The sequence below is a fragment of the Solea senegalensis genome, linkage group LG1 (assembly GCF_019176455.1).
Source record: "Solea senegalensis isolate Sse05_10M linkage group LG1, IFAPA_SoseM_1, whole genome shotgun sequence".
In the NCBI taxonomy this organism is placed as follows: Eukaryota; Metazoa; Chordata; class Actinopteri; order Pleuronectiformes; family Soleidae; genus Solea; species Solea senegalensis.
This window is the reverse complement of record NC_058021.1, coordinates 31,731,275-31,747,540: the sequence shown is the minus strand read 5'-3', so window position 1 is coordinate 31,747,540 and position 16,266 is coordinate 31,731,275. Positions and strand designations below refer to the sequence as shown.

The following is a 16,266-nucleotide window of genomic DNA, read 5'->3' as shown; positions in this document are numbered from 1 at the left end:
ACGATATGTATTGCGGTGTAACTCTTCCTCAATAAAGGATAAGACGCACCCCCAATGACACAGCGTGAAGGTATTACCCGCTTTTCATTGAAGGGGAAACTTTTGAGTCCGACAGAAATATTAATGTGATATATAATAAGACAGAGAAGAACCGTGTGTCGTGATAAAGAACATTTGGATGTCGACGACACATTAAAGTTGGATGATTGAACCCCTCGCGTCACAACGCCGAGTGTATTTAAGCGAATGTTCCGCGTGACTCACTCTTATGTTCTTTTTGAGGAACATTGTCACCGTGTCATCTTCCACCGCGGCGCTGAATCAGCGTCGACGGCGTCTTCTCATGCTCTGCAGATTCAGACATGACAGCATATGAGCGCTACAAAACAAGGTTTGGGGAAGCTCCTCTTCCTCCTTCCTGTCATGTTTTTGGTCACGCTCGGCGCCGTCCTGTCACTGTTTTCGCTTTTTTTTGTATTTATTCACAGATTCTGCAGCAGAGCCTTCCCCGCCTTCGTCTCCTCGCGACGTTCTTCCGGGTAATTTCACCCTCACGGTCGCTTCTAATCACCTTGTCTTTACTTTGGTGCGTGAGGTCGAGCTAATTAGTCCAATTATTTTCATAATTACGGATCACAGAGGCATGAATGGGAAGGTTAGACGAGGGCTTTCTGTTCCCGTGTAATAATAAGCGATTATTCCCTGGAAGCCTGGAAACAAAGAAGCAGGAGTTCCTGGTGTGTGTTTACTGTTGCTGTTGCTGCTGCTGTTTCTGTCGGTTAATTCCCGCACGCGTGTGTGTGTGTGTGTGTGTGTGTATATACACACAGCTCTCAGGAAAGTATGGATCCACTCAACATTAATGCTGACTCTCCTCTGAAGGTGAATATTTAATGTTTGTGGGCTGTTTCGAGTGTCACTGTGTCCCCACTACACACAGTATATGGTTGCTGCTACACACACACACACACACACACAGGAGAAGGCAGAAATGTGATTTTAAATATTTTAAAATAAGGTTAATAAAAGGATAATAACCTATGAGGAAACAACAAGTAAGAATACGGGAAACAAGGATAAAACACAACAAAACAAACGTTTCAGACTTGTATTGTCATAATGTCGTTTATTGTCTTTTTAATTCTCCCTAAAGTGTCTTGTAGCTTGTTTTTGACAAGGGCTATGTCAATAATTGTCTAATTAATACAGATTAAATACAATTATGAGCTGCGACTAACAATTATCTTCGAACATTTTCTTGACTTGTTTGTCCATGAAAATGTCAGAAAATGTCCCAAAAACCTCAAACCTCCACAAACCAAAAAGGTCCAAAAGATTTATTTTTTGTTATATGGAGCAAAGAAAGCAGTTGAAAAACTCGATTATTGATGTCGATTATCAAAATAGTTGACCTTTTTGTTCTGGTTGCCTTTTAATGGACGTCGTCCACTTTTACTGTCTCTGCTGCTCTAACTTCATGACAGAAGAAAACGTCCGCGTGTTTGTCAATAATTGATCAATAATTGCTGTGTTCGGGCAGTTTGTCGCTGAAGCTCTCCACACTCACAGGTGAACCAAGCAAGACAGCAATTCCCATGATGCCACGCTGCTTCCCGACATCATCAAAAATCTGACTTTTTTTTATTTTTTTTTAAATTGTTTTGATTCAAAAAAAACAACTGGCTGCAGAAAATGCGTACCATGTCTTTAAAAGATGTAGTATGTAAATGTTCGAAACACCTTATATATTTAACTCCTTGTTGCACTCTTGTTTTATGTTGTTCTGAAACTTTACTATCGTAACTCAAGCCAGATTATTTAAAACAACACAAAACAAACACTCTAATCCAGGGCTGGGCAAAGATAATGCCCAAAGGTCACAAAAACAAGGTTGTAAAGATATAACAATCTAATATTACCTATATTTATGTTCAACACGAGTAACATATGAAATTAAAAAGTGAAAAAAAATGCTATAACCCCACTGATTTGTGTCCTTATCTTTTTCAAAATAAAAGTCTGGGTGTTAAATGCTATTAATGTGAAGGTGCAAAAACCGATGTTTGGGTCGGTATTTGCAGTAACTTTGCGTACAGATCCTGAGCATCAGATTTTGAACCAACTTTTGTGAAAGAGTATTTTAATGTCTGCTCTTGGTTAAACCGCATCGTTCCAAGGTAACTTTTTTGTTTCCTGACCACTCGTTTTAGCTCTTTCATTCTTTCATTTTTCACTGCAGTTGAGCGAGAGTCAACTTGTGGAGACGCCGCGGGCCGAATAAAGCTGGTTTTGTGGGCCACATCCGGCCCCAGGGCCTTATGTTGCCCATGTGTGCTCTAATCGATTATCAAAGAGAGTCACATCGATTTGTAAAAATTTGCAAAAGGGCAATACGTTGAATCTAATTTGCCAGAGAATATAAAGTGATATTTACTGCTGAATCGGTTTGACTGTTTTTGAGGATTTAAAACAAGTTTTCAGATTTTTTTAGCTAATTAAATGTGAACATTTTCTGGTTTCTTTGCTCCATGGACCAAATAAATCATTAAAACAGAATACTTTTTTTGTTTTTTAAACATTTGAGCACATCATCATCATCACTCCCACGCTGATCAACACTTTCTGACATTTCATGGACCAAACGATTTCATGGGCCGCCTCCAGTGATGGATCCGTCAGCACAGTCGGTCGTAGCGGAAGTTCTCTCAGACGCACAGACTCTCTCCTTTCCTCTGGTGTGCATTCGTAAGCGTTCGGACGATTCACTGAACTCTCCTCCTCGGCTGCTCTCTTTATCTCGGCAGGTGAAACTGCGAGCGAGCGCGCGTGAACACACTTGTCTTGTCAGTTTTCCTCGCGCAGCGAAGCGGAAAGGTCACTCGTTTTTGATAAGCTCTCCGCGCTCCGCGTGTCCTCGGTCAGGTGGAGTGAGTCCACAGCTGAGAAATGAGCTGTTGGCTCCGTGTGATCCGAGCACCTGCGTCAACAGTTTACGAAAATCACTTTCTGCTGCTCAAACCCGTGCGGCGGGAGATTTAGCTTCAGGTTTGGCTGCTGCACATGAAGTGAAAATGCAGATACACACACACACACACGCAGAGATAAGATTGTTAAATTTAAGACGCTGCGGTGGAATGGTGCCCGGCTTTAGATTGCATTATCTACAGTGCAGAGCCACTTGAATTGAAGACATAAAAAACAGTAATTGCTCAGAAACGCGTGAGGATTCCTCACTGCCTCTTATATTGTGCTGAACACAGAGTGAGCGTCGCATTACCGCGTGTAAGTGGTTCTGCTTTTCTCTGTGGAGCCGTATTTTTTCTCCCTCCGCCGTCCGTACTGTAAATCCTGCTCGATCACTTACTGTATGAACGACACCGGTGACAAAGGGCCTCGTGACGCTGTCAGGAAAATCCCCCCAGAATAACAAAGCAATTGTTCCACAGAGAGAGATGAGTCAGTGCAGAATTAGAGAAAACTATGACAGAGAAGAGACTGTTTCACAAAGTTTGATGCAGAGAGTCTTTTGAAAGCCATTTTGATCAATTTTCTGACATTTTTTCAACAACAGATTTGTACTGTTTTACTGCCATTTTATATATAATTATGATATAAACCAGCCATTTTTTTAGATATGTAGCCAGCAGGTAAAAATCCAACCAAGCCATACTGTCTTGTTTGTAATATACTTATTGTGTGTGGACGTCAATTGTGTAAGATTATTTATATTGTTTTAAGGATATTAACCCTTTTGTTTCTTACTTTTTAGTTTTTAAATCTTATGGTTAGTTATTTTTACACGCACAATAAGCTAAGCTACAGCTTTTGTAGCCATGAGAACCTCAAAACTGGATATGGATCCTGCAACCTGCAAGATAAGGACACAGAGAGAGAGAGAGAGGAAAGACACAAAAGTCGTATTCATACACTACAGGAATTCCCCCAGCGGTCTAGGTCTATAGCAGCCGAACTAAGAGATGATCCAGGTTTCTCTGAGCCACAGCTCTAACTATAAGCTTCATCAAAAAGGAAGGTATTTAAAGTCTCACTTAAAATACAGAGAGAGTGTCCGCCTCCCGAACTGTCATTGGGAGCTGGTTCCACAGGAGAGGAGCCTCTTAACTGAAGGCTCTGCCTCCCATTCTGCTCTTACAGACTTTGGAAACCACAAGTAAGCCTGTATTTTGGGACCAAAGTGATCTGTTAGTTATTTTACACACACAATAATGTTTTGTTTTTTTTTGCCATGAGAACTTTTAAAGACTTTAGTTTAGTTTAAAGACTGAAAGAATGAATCATCACATCATCAACACAATCCTCTTTTCCAGTGTTGTTACTCAGGGCTGCAACTATTAGTCCTTTGAGCTTTTTCAATTAATCCATTAGTTCAGTCCATAAAATGTTGGAAATTATGTTTTATTTTGTCCACAAACCTTTTCCACTTAAATGAATAAAGAAGCTAACAGTGAAAGTAGAACGGCATGCTCATTTTTTAGAGCTTTTTTTGACCCACTACTCACTTGTTTTATAGTCCATGTTTTCTCAAATCAAGTATTTATTTCTCATATTTACGGATAATTATGTCGTAAAAGTCTGAGATTGACACAAACCTTTCCGGTTCCAGATTTTCCAAACATCTGGATCTTTATTAACAAGATTAAGAGACTTCAGGAACGACGTTTACAAAGACTTACTTTATTCCCTGATTAAGACGTTGTAGAAGACTGGTAGTTAATCATTAGTTTATCATACAGTGTATATTATACTAATATATGATTATATAGTTATTTAAACTAAAGGCTGTGACCCACAGTGATACTTTTTCATTATAACAGTGACAAGAGCAGATTTTCTACTGCCACCAAAATATTATAATCAATTTCAAACAATTTCACATACAAGTAAAAGAAAGTACAACCACATAAACTGTCTGCCAGCACACAGACTGTCTCCTAAACACAGTAAAACTCAGTAAATAATGTTAATCTCACCGTTATCAGCTCCCGCGGTGAACAGACACAATTAAAGCCCCATTTGAAATCCTCCCAACTTCTTTTTTCCAGCCTCTTTTGGTTGGTTTGTTTTTCTTTCGTTTCCACCCGAGGTCTCGTCCTCATACAACAAAGCCGCGCCTCAAACGAACTGGTTCCAGTTTTTAATGAAGGTTGGATAATAATGGGCAGTGTGGTAAATAGCCCTGATTGTTCTTATCTGCTGGGGCTAACGATGTCTTGGGCTCTTTTCAATTAAGCTGGAAGCAAGGTCACTTAAAGGTTTGCTTAACAGTTCAGCCAATCAGCTTCATGAAAGACTTGGCGTGTATTCATTCATTAACGACGCCGCCACAGGTCCCTGAAGCGCACGCTCTGCTCCTTTTTTTTTTTTTTATCCTCGGTAAACTCATTAGCTCCCGGCAACAGTCGTGACTTTGGATGCTCTGGTCATTGGTTTTTTGGCGCTGGTTTATCCATGTGGTTGCCAGTTATGCTTTAGTCTTTATTTTTTTGTCAAGCATTTTATTAGGAACACCAGACCAATAACCTACTGCACAGGACCTTCCTTTGCTTTCAGAAAAGCCTGAATCTTACTGTTGTGGAGATTTTAGGTTATTAGGTGTTTCTGGAGTTTATTGGAAGCAGCTCAGATCTGAGGAGAACTGAGACAATGCTGAACATGAACATGAATGAACAACATGAATGCCTGTGAGTCCCAGAGTTAGGATATTTAAAGGGTTTTGGAGGCCTTTCTCTGCTGACTGACCTTCGGGAGGTCTGCATAGTCGGGTTATCAGTTCTCTGCCCCAGGCAGGTTAGGCACATTCTGTTGACAAATGACTGGTGCCAGTGCTACACCGAGGCCTTTGTGATTAGAGAGTTGCAGCTGGCACCGTCCTGAGTTGTTTAGGTTTGTGCTTAGGAATGTAATCTGCTCATTTTTAGAGAAGGCTGAATGCATGAATTGCATGGATCTATTATGAAGGACTTCTGGTGGGTTCTTGAAGACGTTTCGCCTCCTGTTCAAAAGGCTTCCTCTCTTCTGCTTTTGGTGTGGGTTATTTAAACTTTGGTGGGTCCTTGGGGTGACCAAGGTGTGACTCATCAGGGTCATTGTCCCCCCCCATGAGAAATCATGAAAGTCACATAAGGTGTGAATTTGGTTGAAACAGTTTGGGGAGGTCCCTGTTGTGCCGCTTTTTCACTACATGGTTCCAGCACGACTCGCCTCGCCTCTGCACGGCATAGATTTTTTGCTTTTCCATCAGTGATAGTACCTGGTACTTTTTTTTAGTACCTGCTCTGACGAGGTTCCAAGTGAGCTGAGCCGATACTAAAATGCGACTGCCAGCCGCTGATTGATCAGAGAGTGTCGTCACTGGAAGAGTCATGAGCGTGGCGACGTACAAAACAAGAATCAAACCAAACAATGTTGATCTATAGACTTTAATCTCCAACATTTAGCAAAGGAAATGTCTAAAATCTGGAGTATTTAGCGACAGCACTGCTGAAAGCTGGCGATCGTGGTATATTGTGGAGTCTGTGCTCTGGTCATGCAGGAAGTACTGAACGATTCTGTAAGTAAATCTATTTAATCAACTGATTCTAATGATTCAGTTACACTGAAAACAATTGCTTTACAAGTCGCGAGCTATTTTGCTTCAGGGAAATCCACTAAAGATCCAATGTGTAACTTTTACGATGTTTTTGTATAGGCAGGAACTGAACATACTATTCATAAGCATGTCTGTATATGTGTATAATGTGCCTTTTATGTACTTAATATAAGGGTTTTGCTTTCTAGAAGTCACCATCTTGAGCCTACTTGTTTATAAAGCAGATAGAACAGACTGAAACCAACAGTAGAACAAGCAGCAGGAGCATACACACATCGCCAAGATGTACCTCAATGCTTATACTTAATGCTTTTTACTTTATTAATTTTCATAAAAGTAGACATCGATAGAAGCATCGTTTTCATTCCAGATGAAGAAATACCCCAAACTTAATCATTTGCCGTTGGATAGCAGAAGTTTGGGAGACATCCGCTCATCCTCGCTGCTGCTGCTGCTGACTGTCATGAGTTTTTTTTTTAACCTTCATATATCATGAACCTATATACTGTATCTACCTGCCTGCACAGTACAATGTGTCACATCATTATCCCACCGATATTTAGGTCAGGAACATTAAGACGAAGCCTAAAGCAAGCCACTCTCCTCCCGTTTGTTTACACGGATCGGGTCCGGCACTAATATAACTTTGTCTGGAATTGCGTTCATTGGTTCGTTAATAAAACAAAGTTTGATTGTTGTCAGACAAAGAAGAAAGAGAGAGAAAAATATGAATCATTGAATCGAGCTTCCTCACAACTGAAAGCCTCCCCACACACACACATCTTCCCTCTGCACTCCTCTGTTCCCAAGTATGCAATTCACCAACGTGTCTCGAACTCCATTTTTTATCTGTCACATTCGTTTGTGGGTGATTGCCGCCGATGCTTGGTTCATTAGGAATTCTCCTCCTCCTCCTCCTCCTGCTGCTGCTGCTAGCATGTCTCCTTGAGACACGTTTGTCCTTGACTGACACCCCCGTCCCCCTCCCTCTTTCTTTTCTTTTCACAAGTTTGCCATTTATACTTCCTCAGATTTGTTTCCTTTATCACATCCCCACATATTGTTCTTTTCAGTTTTCCTGTCATTCTGTCCTCCGCAAATTGTCTTCTGATTCCCTTTAGTGATAGTCGTTTTTTACTGACCATGTCCTTTTTCTCCTCCTCCTCCTCCTCCTCCTCCTCCTGTCTCTCTCTCTTCTTTGGCTTTGTCTCTGCAGGAGCTGGTGGGCAGTAACCCTCCGCAGAGGAACTGGAAGGGAATAGCGATCGCCCTTCTTGTCATTCTGGTCATCTGCTCGCTGATCGTCACCTCCGTCATCCTGTTGACACCAGGTACGCCGCGCGCACACACACACGCGCACGCACGGGGTTGGGAGGGGCCCCCACAACAAGCGCTGCACACTGCTCTGTTTACACGGCCATTATTATGCACTGACATGCTCATTAGGTTTCACAATCAATCTCACTGTGAACAGTGTAAATGGTGTGTGTGTGAGAGAGCGTGTGTGTCCTTGTTTGTGGGCCGAGCAATATTTGCAGTGTCACTCACCGTTATGTCACAGTTTCCGCCACATGGACCCACTTTCCCTTTAACGGCCACATTTAGTGAAGGTCAATAAACCTCGGCTTGTTTTACTTTGCCGTCGCCATAAATGCAGCCGTCTCCACTCCACTGGCCGAGTCGAAAAAACCTTTACAGAAACCTGGGTTTTGACTACGGACGATACCACTTTTCGGGTCAGATACCGATACCAAAAACTATGAGTATCTACCGATACCGATATTATTACGATACTGTCATTTTAGAGCTGTTAAAAACAGATTTGTGCTGAGTCATTTCAAAGACATCATTTTCCAACCGCCCCAAACATGACTCAGCTGAAATGGTTTTGCTGGTTTTTATTGTATCGGATTCTCCATTTTTGTCCGATCCAGTGATTTTGACCAGTGGGAATTTTAAAAATGCATACATTCTACATCTTACTACTCCAGTGTTGAAGAGAACCAGAAAACGGGAGACCATTGAAAACGATGACGTAGTTATTTTCATTCACCTCCTGACTGGTTCACTTCAGGCCTGACTTGACTGTTCGCCGTTCAAACTTCCTTTCAGTTCCGTGAAAGAAAAACATACTTACTTACATTGGTGTTTCCTTTTTGCAATACTTTCTTGAAGCTATAAGCAAATAATTGCAGAGGAGATAATCAGCGTCCTGCTTACACTGGACTTTGCAAGACTTGTGCACCTTAATGGTCACATGAGATTTAGGTGCATCAGTGAAGAAGCACATTGTGCGACGCACACAGGATGTTATTAGCTTTTATTGGTGTAAAATGAAAACAGGTGAACATGCAAATTTTGTCCGAGTCTCGTTTTTGGCAACGATGCAAATTTCTTCATAATAAACCAGTTCATTGCAGCAAAACGATCATGGCTATGCTAACACTGTAACACACATTGTTCTTCCAGCCATTAGCATAGCTAATAGACATGAAACTTTATAGCAAACCTTCTTTATTACAACTTCTCCGGGACGGCGCTCAGTAGTCTTTACTCCTTTTTCATCATTTGAGTGAAAGAGGGACCAAAACATTCATGGCTGTTAGCATTTTAGCCTAGCCATTAGCCGGAAGATGAATGTACCTCATTTTCGGTGCAACACAATGATGCCCATCTTTCAGGTTTTAGCCATTAGCTGTGAATGTTGGAAGCAAACCTTCATATTTATAACTTAGGATGGTGCTCAGTAATTTCTTACTGAATTTTTCAGGTGAAAAACGATGATTTGAATCCATCATTCACGTCATTTGAAAGATAAGTTTGTTTTTGAGCTCCATGGTTTTATCTCCGGCGTGTTTGTGAGGTCAGAATTCACCATCTGGACGTTGACAGAGACTTCAGAACTTCTCTTGAGAACTCACTTTTTGAACTTGCACATTTTGCTTCCTTATTTCAGGCGTCTGAGTTGAGTTGGATTTTAATTGACCTTCAGGCGTTCAATTTTTGCAGATTTATGTGTGTAAAGATTTAATCAGTAAGTCATCTGTTCATATTCCGGGCTCATAAAAGTTCTCTGTATGGTTTTATGTGCTGCCAGCGCCAAATCAGTCACTACATCTGCCACTGTGTGTGTGTGTGTGTGTGCTATATATCAGTGACAAAGACGGCAATCACCCCGCTCGTGTTTATGATTTTCTATCAGGGGAAATTGCATGTAGTGTCGCACAGAATGTCAGCGTGTTGCGGCAAATAGGGTAAGCGTGAAAGGAAATACAAAATTGTTGTTTTCTACTTAAGCCCGGGAGATTTCGACAGGTGTCAGGGAAGGAAAAATAAGCACCGGCTTTGATATTAGTGCAGTAGCAGGTGTCAACGCAGCGGAGCCTGAAACGCCTCGTCACCTTCTGGCTGTGACCTGTTCTTGTTCCCGGGGTGTTTGTTATGGACTCGAGCTGTTTAATGTTGCCTCTTCCAAACACGCGGGGGCCGCTGGGAATTAGGAGAAAAGTGGAGGCTGGGCGAGTGGCGCCTCCAGCTTGTACCGCTCGCCCCTTATCGCTCCCCATCCCTGTGTTGATTCTCAGATAGAATTACCGTTTCTGAACCGAGTTTCAACACCTCAACATGAGGTCTATTAGTCTTGTTAAAGAGGGATTTTGTTATAATTTACAAACATCTGGGATATTCTGATTGCTTGAAGTCCTGTTTCTGAAGTTGGTGTGTGTGTGTGTGTGTGGATTAATTAGTTATATCTTGAGCAGCGCAGGATGCTGCAGCTCTATAAATCATTTGCGCGGGGTGTTTATTTTCAAATTTCCACAAGGTTATCGTGTTCAGCATTAATTGAATCCTTGAATTCAAAATTATTTTTGGATTTGGCGTTGTCATCACAGTTTTGAGTGATTATAGTTTTATTTCCATGAGATATAAGACCTGAGATTTATGAATGAATGGTATTTTTTTGGGCTTAGTTATTAGGGCAATAAGTTATTCAACTTTCGCTTATCAAGAGTTCAGTGGCAGGCAAAAACATAGATACTATCGTACATCCTCAACGTGGACGTGGAGTCATCATAGCCCAACTGCTGTGACGTGGTTTTAAACACGACACAAACACACAGTAACTAGTGACTTGTAAAGCAGCTGTTTTCAGTGGAACTGAATCATTAGAATCAGTCGATTAAAAAGATTTGTTCTCAGAAACGTTCAGTACTTCCTGTCTGACACAGTCACAGTGAAATACCACTGAGCGGGTCGTGATTCGGCTCACAGCAGTGCTGTTTTAGACATTTCCTTTGCTAAATATTGGAGAAAAATGCACGTTTTCACGACACTCTCTGACCAATCAGTGGCCGGCAGTCTGTCGACGTCACATTTTAGTATCGGCTTAGCTCGCTTGGAACCTCGCCAGAGCAGGTACTAAAAAAAGTACCAAGCACCAGGTACAATTACTGATGGAAAAGTAAAAAAAACAAAAAAAGAAACGATTTTATGTGTTTTAAAAGAAAAAAAAGGTGGGGAAAAAAAGCAGGGGCCAATTACAGGATTAAGACATCACATGTACATATAAAGGCTTGTTTATTTGAATTTCTAATTAGTAATTATGATAATTTTTGTATCGCTATTTCTTGTTTTTTTTTTGAGGGGATGTTTGGGCATCAAGAGGATAAATGATGTGGGATTTCCTCTGCTCTGGCGTCTTTATCTACACCAGTGGTTCTTAAGACTTTTTTATACCCAAGTACCACCTGAGAAAAAATAACAACATTATCACCGACGTTAAAGCACAGTGGCGTAAACAGACCCAGCAAAGTCACAGGAGGCTGATTTCCTCTCACATAGTGAAATTAGATTAATGCGCCCTGATATATAGGCAGTAGAACAGATATTTCCTCCAAATGTCACCAGAGGAAGCTCGTGTACCACTGGTGGTTCACGCACTACAGTTTGAGAACCATGAAAAATGAGGACATATGATGTTTTTAATGTTGATTTACAGGGAAAAAGCATCTCTTACATCTGCTCTTAAGGATAATGGGCTTGGGATATTTGCTAAAAATAGAGTACAGAGAAGGCACCAGTCATTAGTTTATGTTGTTTGGTCCACTTGCTTTACTGGAGCTCTTCAAAGCAGACCATAATATAGTCCCTTGTCCACAGACACCGCCTGTCAGCCGTGCCTTATCGTCTATTTTCCTCCAAATAGGAACATCATTTACAAAAGTGGACACCGCGGTCTGTTGCGGAGGAGCCGCGGCGAGCATTTGAGGCCATTAACTCTCCAGCTAAATGTTTTCTGACATTGTAAATCAGGTGAGAATTCAAACTCGTGGCGTTGGTGACTACTTTCCAAACGGGAATGCTCTTACACACACACTTAAAAGCAGGACTGCTGTGTTTATGTTTTTCGTCGGGCAGATTTAATTGTGTGTTTTTGTGCCTTGATATGAAAGAGAAGAGACGAATTGTACAAAGGTTTCTTTTCATCCGAGCCACGATGAAGAAGAAAAAGCGAACAAATGTTGTGTTTTTTCAGAAATACTTCAGACGATACACTCAATCTTTTCTCTATCAAGAACTGGGATGACAGCGTTGTCACATCTCGCCACGTAGCATATTCCATCCTCCGTCTCTTTGTCTGAGCTCCGTCTCTTTTAAAGGAGACAACAGCTGTAGTTTGTCATATACAGGCATTTAAATTACAGATAACCACAGAAAGTGCGCTTGTATTTCACGCGCGGGCGATGATGATCTCCATAGATCCACGCTGCGGCAATCTGTTACGGCGCTGCCGTCTATTCTGACTCCTGTCTGTGGAGGATTCACCGCCTCTGCCTCTATTCAACGTGAATTCCTCCCCGTATGAAGAGCAAAAAACGTTGACGGTCCGTCACAATAACATGTTTATTTTCATGCATGGATTGCAGTCTGAGCCGGGAGAGCTGCAGGGGATTCACTTGACAGAAGTCAAGTCAGAACTTTTGCTTGTGAGAGTAATGATTTGGATCAATTTTGACATTTTCACATAATGTTTGGTGGATGTGGTTCTTTCCAAAAGAGGAGCACTTTTGGCACGTGCATGTGAGTGTGGGTGTTCATTTAAGTCCAGCGCGGGCGTCTGTTTTGTCTTTCGCTGTCCTGTTTTTTGAGTGCGGTCCCTTTTCTCATTCGTTCATTTTTTTCTTTCCTCCTGCTTCAATCTTGAGTCTGGCTCATTCATCAGGAGGTTTATTCATGCAGGGTTGCGAGAGGAGGTAGGACAGAATGCCAGTTCATCGCAGGGCCAACTTACAATTTACTCTCACACGAACACCTGTGAGTATCCAACTGAGTGTCCAACTGAATCTAACCTGCATGTTTTTGGACTGTGGGAGGAATCTGGATGACAAATCCACAAAATCCACTTGGTCGAACCGGAATCCAATGGTCAATGTTAATGCACTATTTTAAACATGCAGTACATTGTTAATAACTGCCAGATATTGAAAGTTATTCTGATAAAATGGGCAAAAGCACTTCACTCGCAGGGCATTTTGAGGCTTAGGCGTTAAAGGGTGAATTGTGGATTCATCCAAAATGAATCCCCGCCAAACCGTCTTGGGCCAGTACAACATGACACATGGGTGTCACGGACGTTGCGATCGTCTGAACGCTACAAAAATCTTTTTAAAGTGTCGTGACAAAGCAGAACGTCACCCGGAATGCAAACAGGAAACGAAACACTATCACAACAGTTCGCTTTATCGCGACGTGTGATGAAATTGCATACTATCCTGTGGTGTCAGTCATTACTGCGGCTACCGATACTCCTCTGGCTGTAACCGGATTGTCCCGCCCACCTCCTGCGCTGTTATTGGCTGGAGCACATAAACGCTCTGGCCGTTAACCCTAACCTCTCTCCATCTTCAGCTACTATCTCTCAGTCTATCAGTTGTCAGAGGTCAGCGCACACCAGAGCTAAGCAAACTCAAGTATTTCCTTGCGTCACGACTTTGACAGCCGTAAACATTAGTGACGTTAGTTCATCATATGTGCAAATTTTCTTAAACGCTTACAGATGTACTTATCTTAACCTCCATAAAACATGTCACAAACATTACAGGGACACAGTCATGTACCGAAGGCGCTTTCCTGTTTCTGATTATGAGCCTAAGAATCAATGTGAAGTCATTTTACTTCGTTTGCCGACTGCGTGAAGGTCAAAAACTGCTGCGGCGTCATCAGTGTGAGTTCGTCCTCCGCTGATGTAGCGTTTGCCATCAATGAGCTTTGAAGGCTACATTTAAATAAAGCAAAAAAAAAAGCATGCTGCATATTTCATGACAAGTGATTCCAGCATTTTAGACTCAGTATGTTTCATTTTTTCGACATAAAAGGGCAATCAAATATTGAACAAATAAAGTCTTTATTTGTCTCCCATAATTTAATTTTTTTAGCATCACAGGAGGAGATTTAAGGCAATTTTCTGAGCAAGAAAAGCGGTGAATAATGCATCCAACGTCGTATCGGTGTCGATACTTTTTTAAAATGTAAATCTGTGGAGACGGGGAGTCAGAGCTGGATGCAGATGACAAGAAATATTCAATGTCATATCCCTGATGTGATCACAATCAGGATAACGTGGAATACTAATGAGCGGGAGAAACAGAATCATTCATGGGAAACGCATCGCTGTCTGTCGCAGAAGTAGCTCTGGCCTGTAACTTGAGATGTGCGTGCGCGAGCAAAATGAATGTCGTGTTCAATCCCATGCCGCCTGACACTCGACAGCACGACATCGGACATCGGTTGTTTCTGACGTACAGAACACAGCAAGCTCTTAGTATCTCGGAGCTATTGGTTTAGAAGCAGACGTATGTTTGTCAGCGGGGGGAGGGGGGGGGAGTAGTCTCGGCAGTGCACACAAACACACACACACACACACACAAAGTGGTTGTCAGGAGCAGTTAGGAAGCGGCTGCTCCGTCTGGCAGATGAACATCCATCAACAAACCCTCCTTAACTGAGTGGAAACAACACGCCAGCTCATATCTCCTCACATGAGCTGCAGCCGAGGTGCCGGCGATGCCAAAAGGTTTGTCCTTAAGGTGCAATTAACGAAGAATGAGGAAGTTCTGACAGACAGATGATTTGTTTTTGTTTTTTTTTTAGCTTCTTAAACACATTCCCTGCACATAAATGATGTCCTTGAAGGCAGCAGAACGATCGGCGTCTTTATAAGAGAAGATTTTTTGAAGGCGCTGTGTGGGGGATTCGGGAGACTCTTATTTCTCCTAGTTGTGTGTTTAAATCATACACTCATGCTGAGTACATAAACACAACAACACATGTATAAGACAAACATGAACAAACAACAAAATAGCATCGTTTTCAAATTGTAAAGAAGGCCCAGAACCAGTATCTTAATCATAATTCTCCCTTTAATCATCCTCAACTAAACCCTTAGTAGAACGGTCAATAAATTCTCCAAACCATATTTTCCTCATGATTTAATCTGTTACGGCAGGTAATCTGTAATTTGGTAAAAAACCTGGGCAGTTGTGCAGTAAAATGCCTTAATATGAGGACAAATCATGACATCCTGGGTCGTGTGTGTTTGTGGGTCAAATCTTCAGGCTTTACAAATCGAAAAAACCCCAATTGAAGTAGCGATAATTGTGCAAAGCCTCAAAACAGACTTGTTTTCATTTTATTTTTGTTCATAAAAACAAGCCAGTTCACAAATGCAGTCCAAAGAGTCCTTTTTGCCCAGGTGTGTTTATATAGTTGGTGAAAATTAAAAAGAAAATATTTTTCATCAGTTTGACAAAGGGTGGGATGATAAAAAAAAAAGGATATAAGACGCTCTATCTTGCTATTTATCGGTGATTAAAGTTTAAAGCTGTAATATGTTTGTGATGATTTATAAAGGATAAACTGACTGAGCCCCAGAAATGAGCGGAAATCCTGATTGTTTTTTGGGGGAAGGGAAGAAAAGAGGAACTTGTTTGTTTACATAAATAAACAAAACCACGCCAGAGGAAAAAACACACACGCAAGTAAAGGGGCAGAGGTACTGAAAAAACGGGCGAATTAGAAAAGTGTCAGAGGAAGAAAAATACAATAAGCAAGAGTTCTTTGAGCTAGTGTCGCCTTCTTTTAGCTAACTTTCAGCTGATAGATAAACAGACAGACAGATAGATAGATAGCAATGTCTTCTTTGAGCTAGCAATGTCCTCTATGAGCTAGCGTTGCCTTCTTTGAGGTATCTTTTAGCAGATAGATAGATAGATAGATAGACAGACAGATAGATAGATAGATAGATAGATAGATAGATAGATTAACAGACAGACAGACAGACAGATAGATAGATAGCAATGTCTTCTTTGAGCTAGCAATGTCCTCTTTGAGCTAGCATCGCTTTCTTTTAGCTAACTTTAAGCTAAAGAGTCTCAGTGAATCACGGAAATAGGGTTGTTACCGCACAGAGAAGACATGACACACTGGTGAGCGTGGACGCACAAACCAGAGTCTAAATAGCAGACGTAAACGAGGAGATGAGCAGATGTTAAGAAGCTAAAGTAAGAGAAATGCCACACAAATTAGGGAAATCAGTCTTCACAGCGGTGTCCGAACTCAAATTCATCATTTATCCCCCTCTAAGCGCGTGCGTCTGA

The 16,266-nt window shown here is 41.5% G+C and overlaps 1 protein-coding gene across 1 annotated transcript in view; it reads left to right on the top strand.

Moving 5' to 3' along the window:
• LOC122778534 (dipeptidyl aminopeptidase-like protein 6) overlaps positions 1–16,266 on the top strand; it is a 213,030-nt gene that overhangs the window by 146,147 nt on the left and 50,617 nt on the right. Inside the window, exon 2 of the mRNA XM_044040560.1 lies at positions 7,827–7,941. Within this exon, the coding sequence (XP_043896495.1) occupies positions 7,827–7,941 (115 nt within the window). The remainder of the gene's footprint in view (positions 1–7,826; positions 7,942–16,266) is intronic.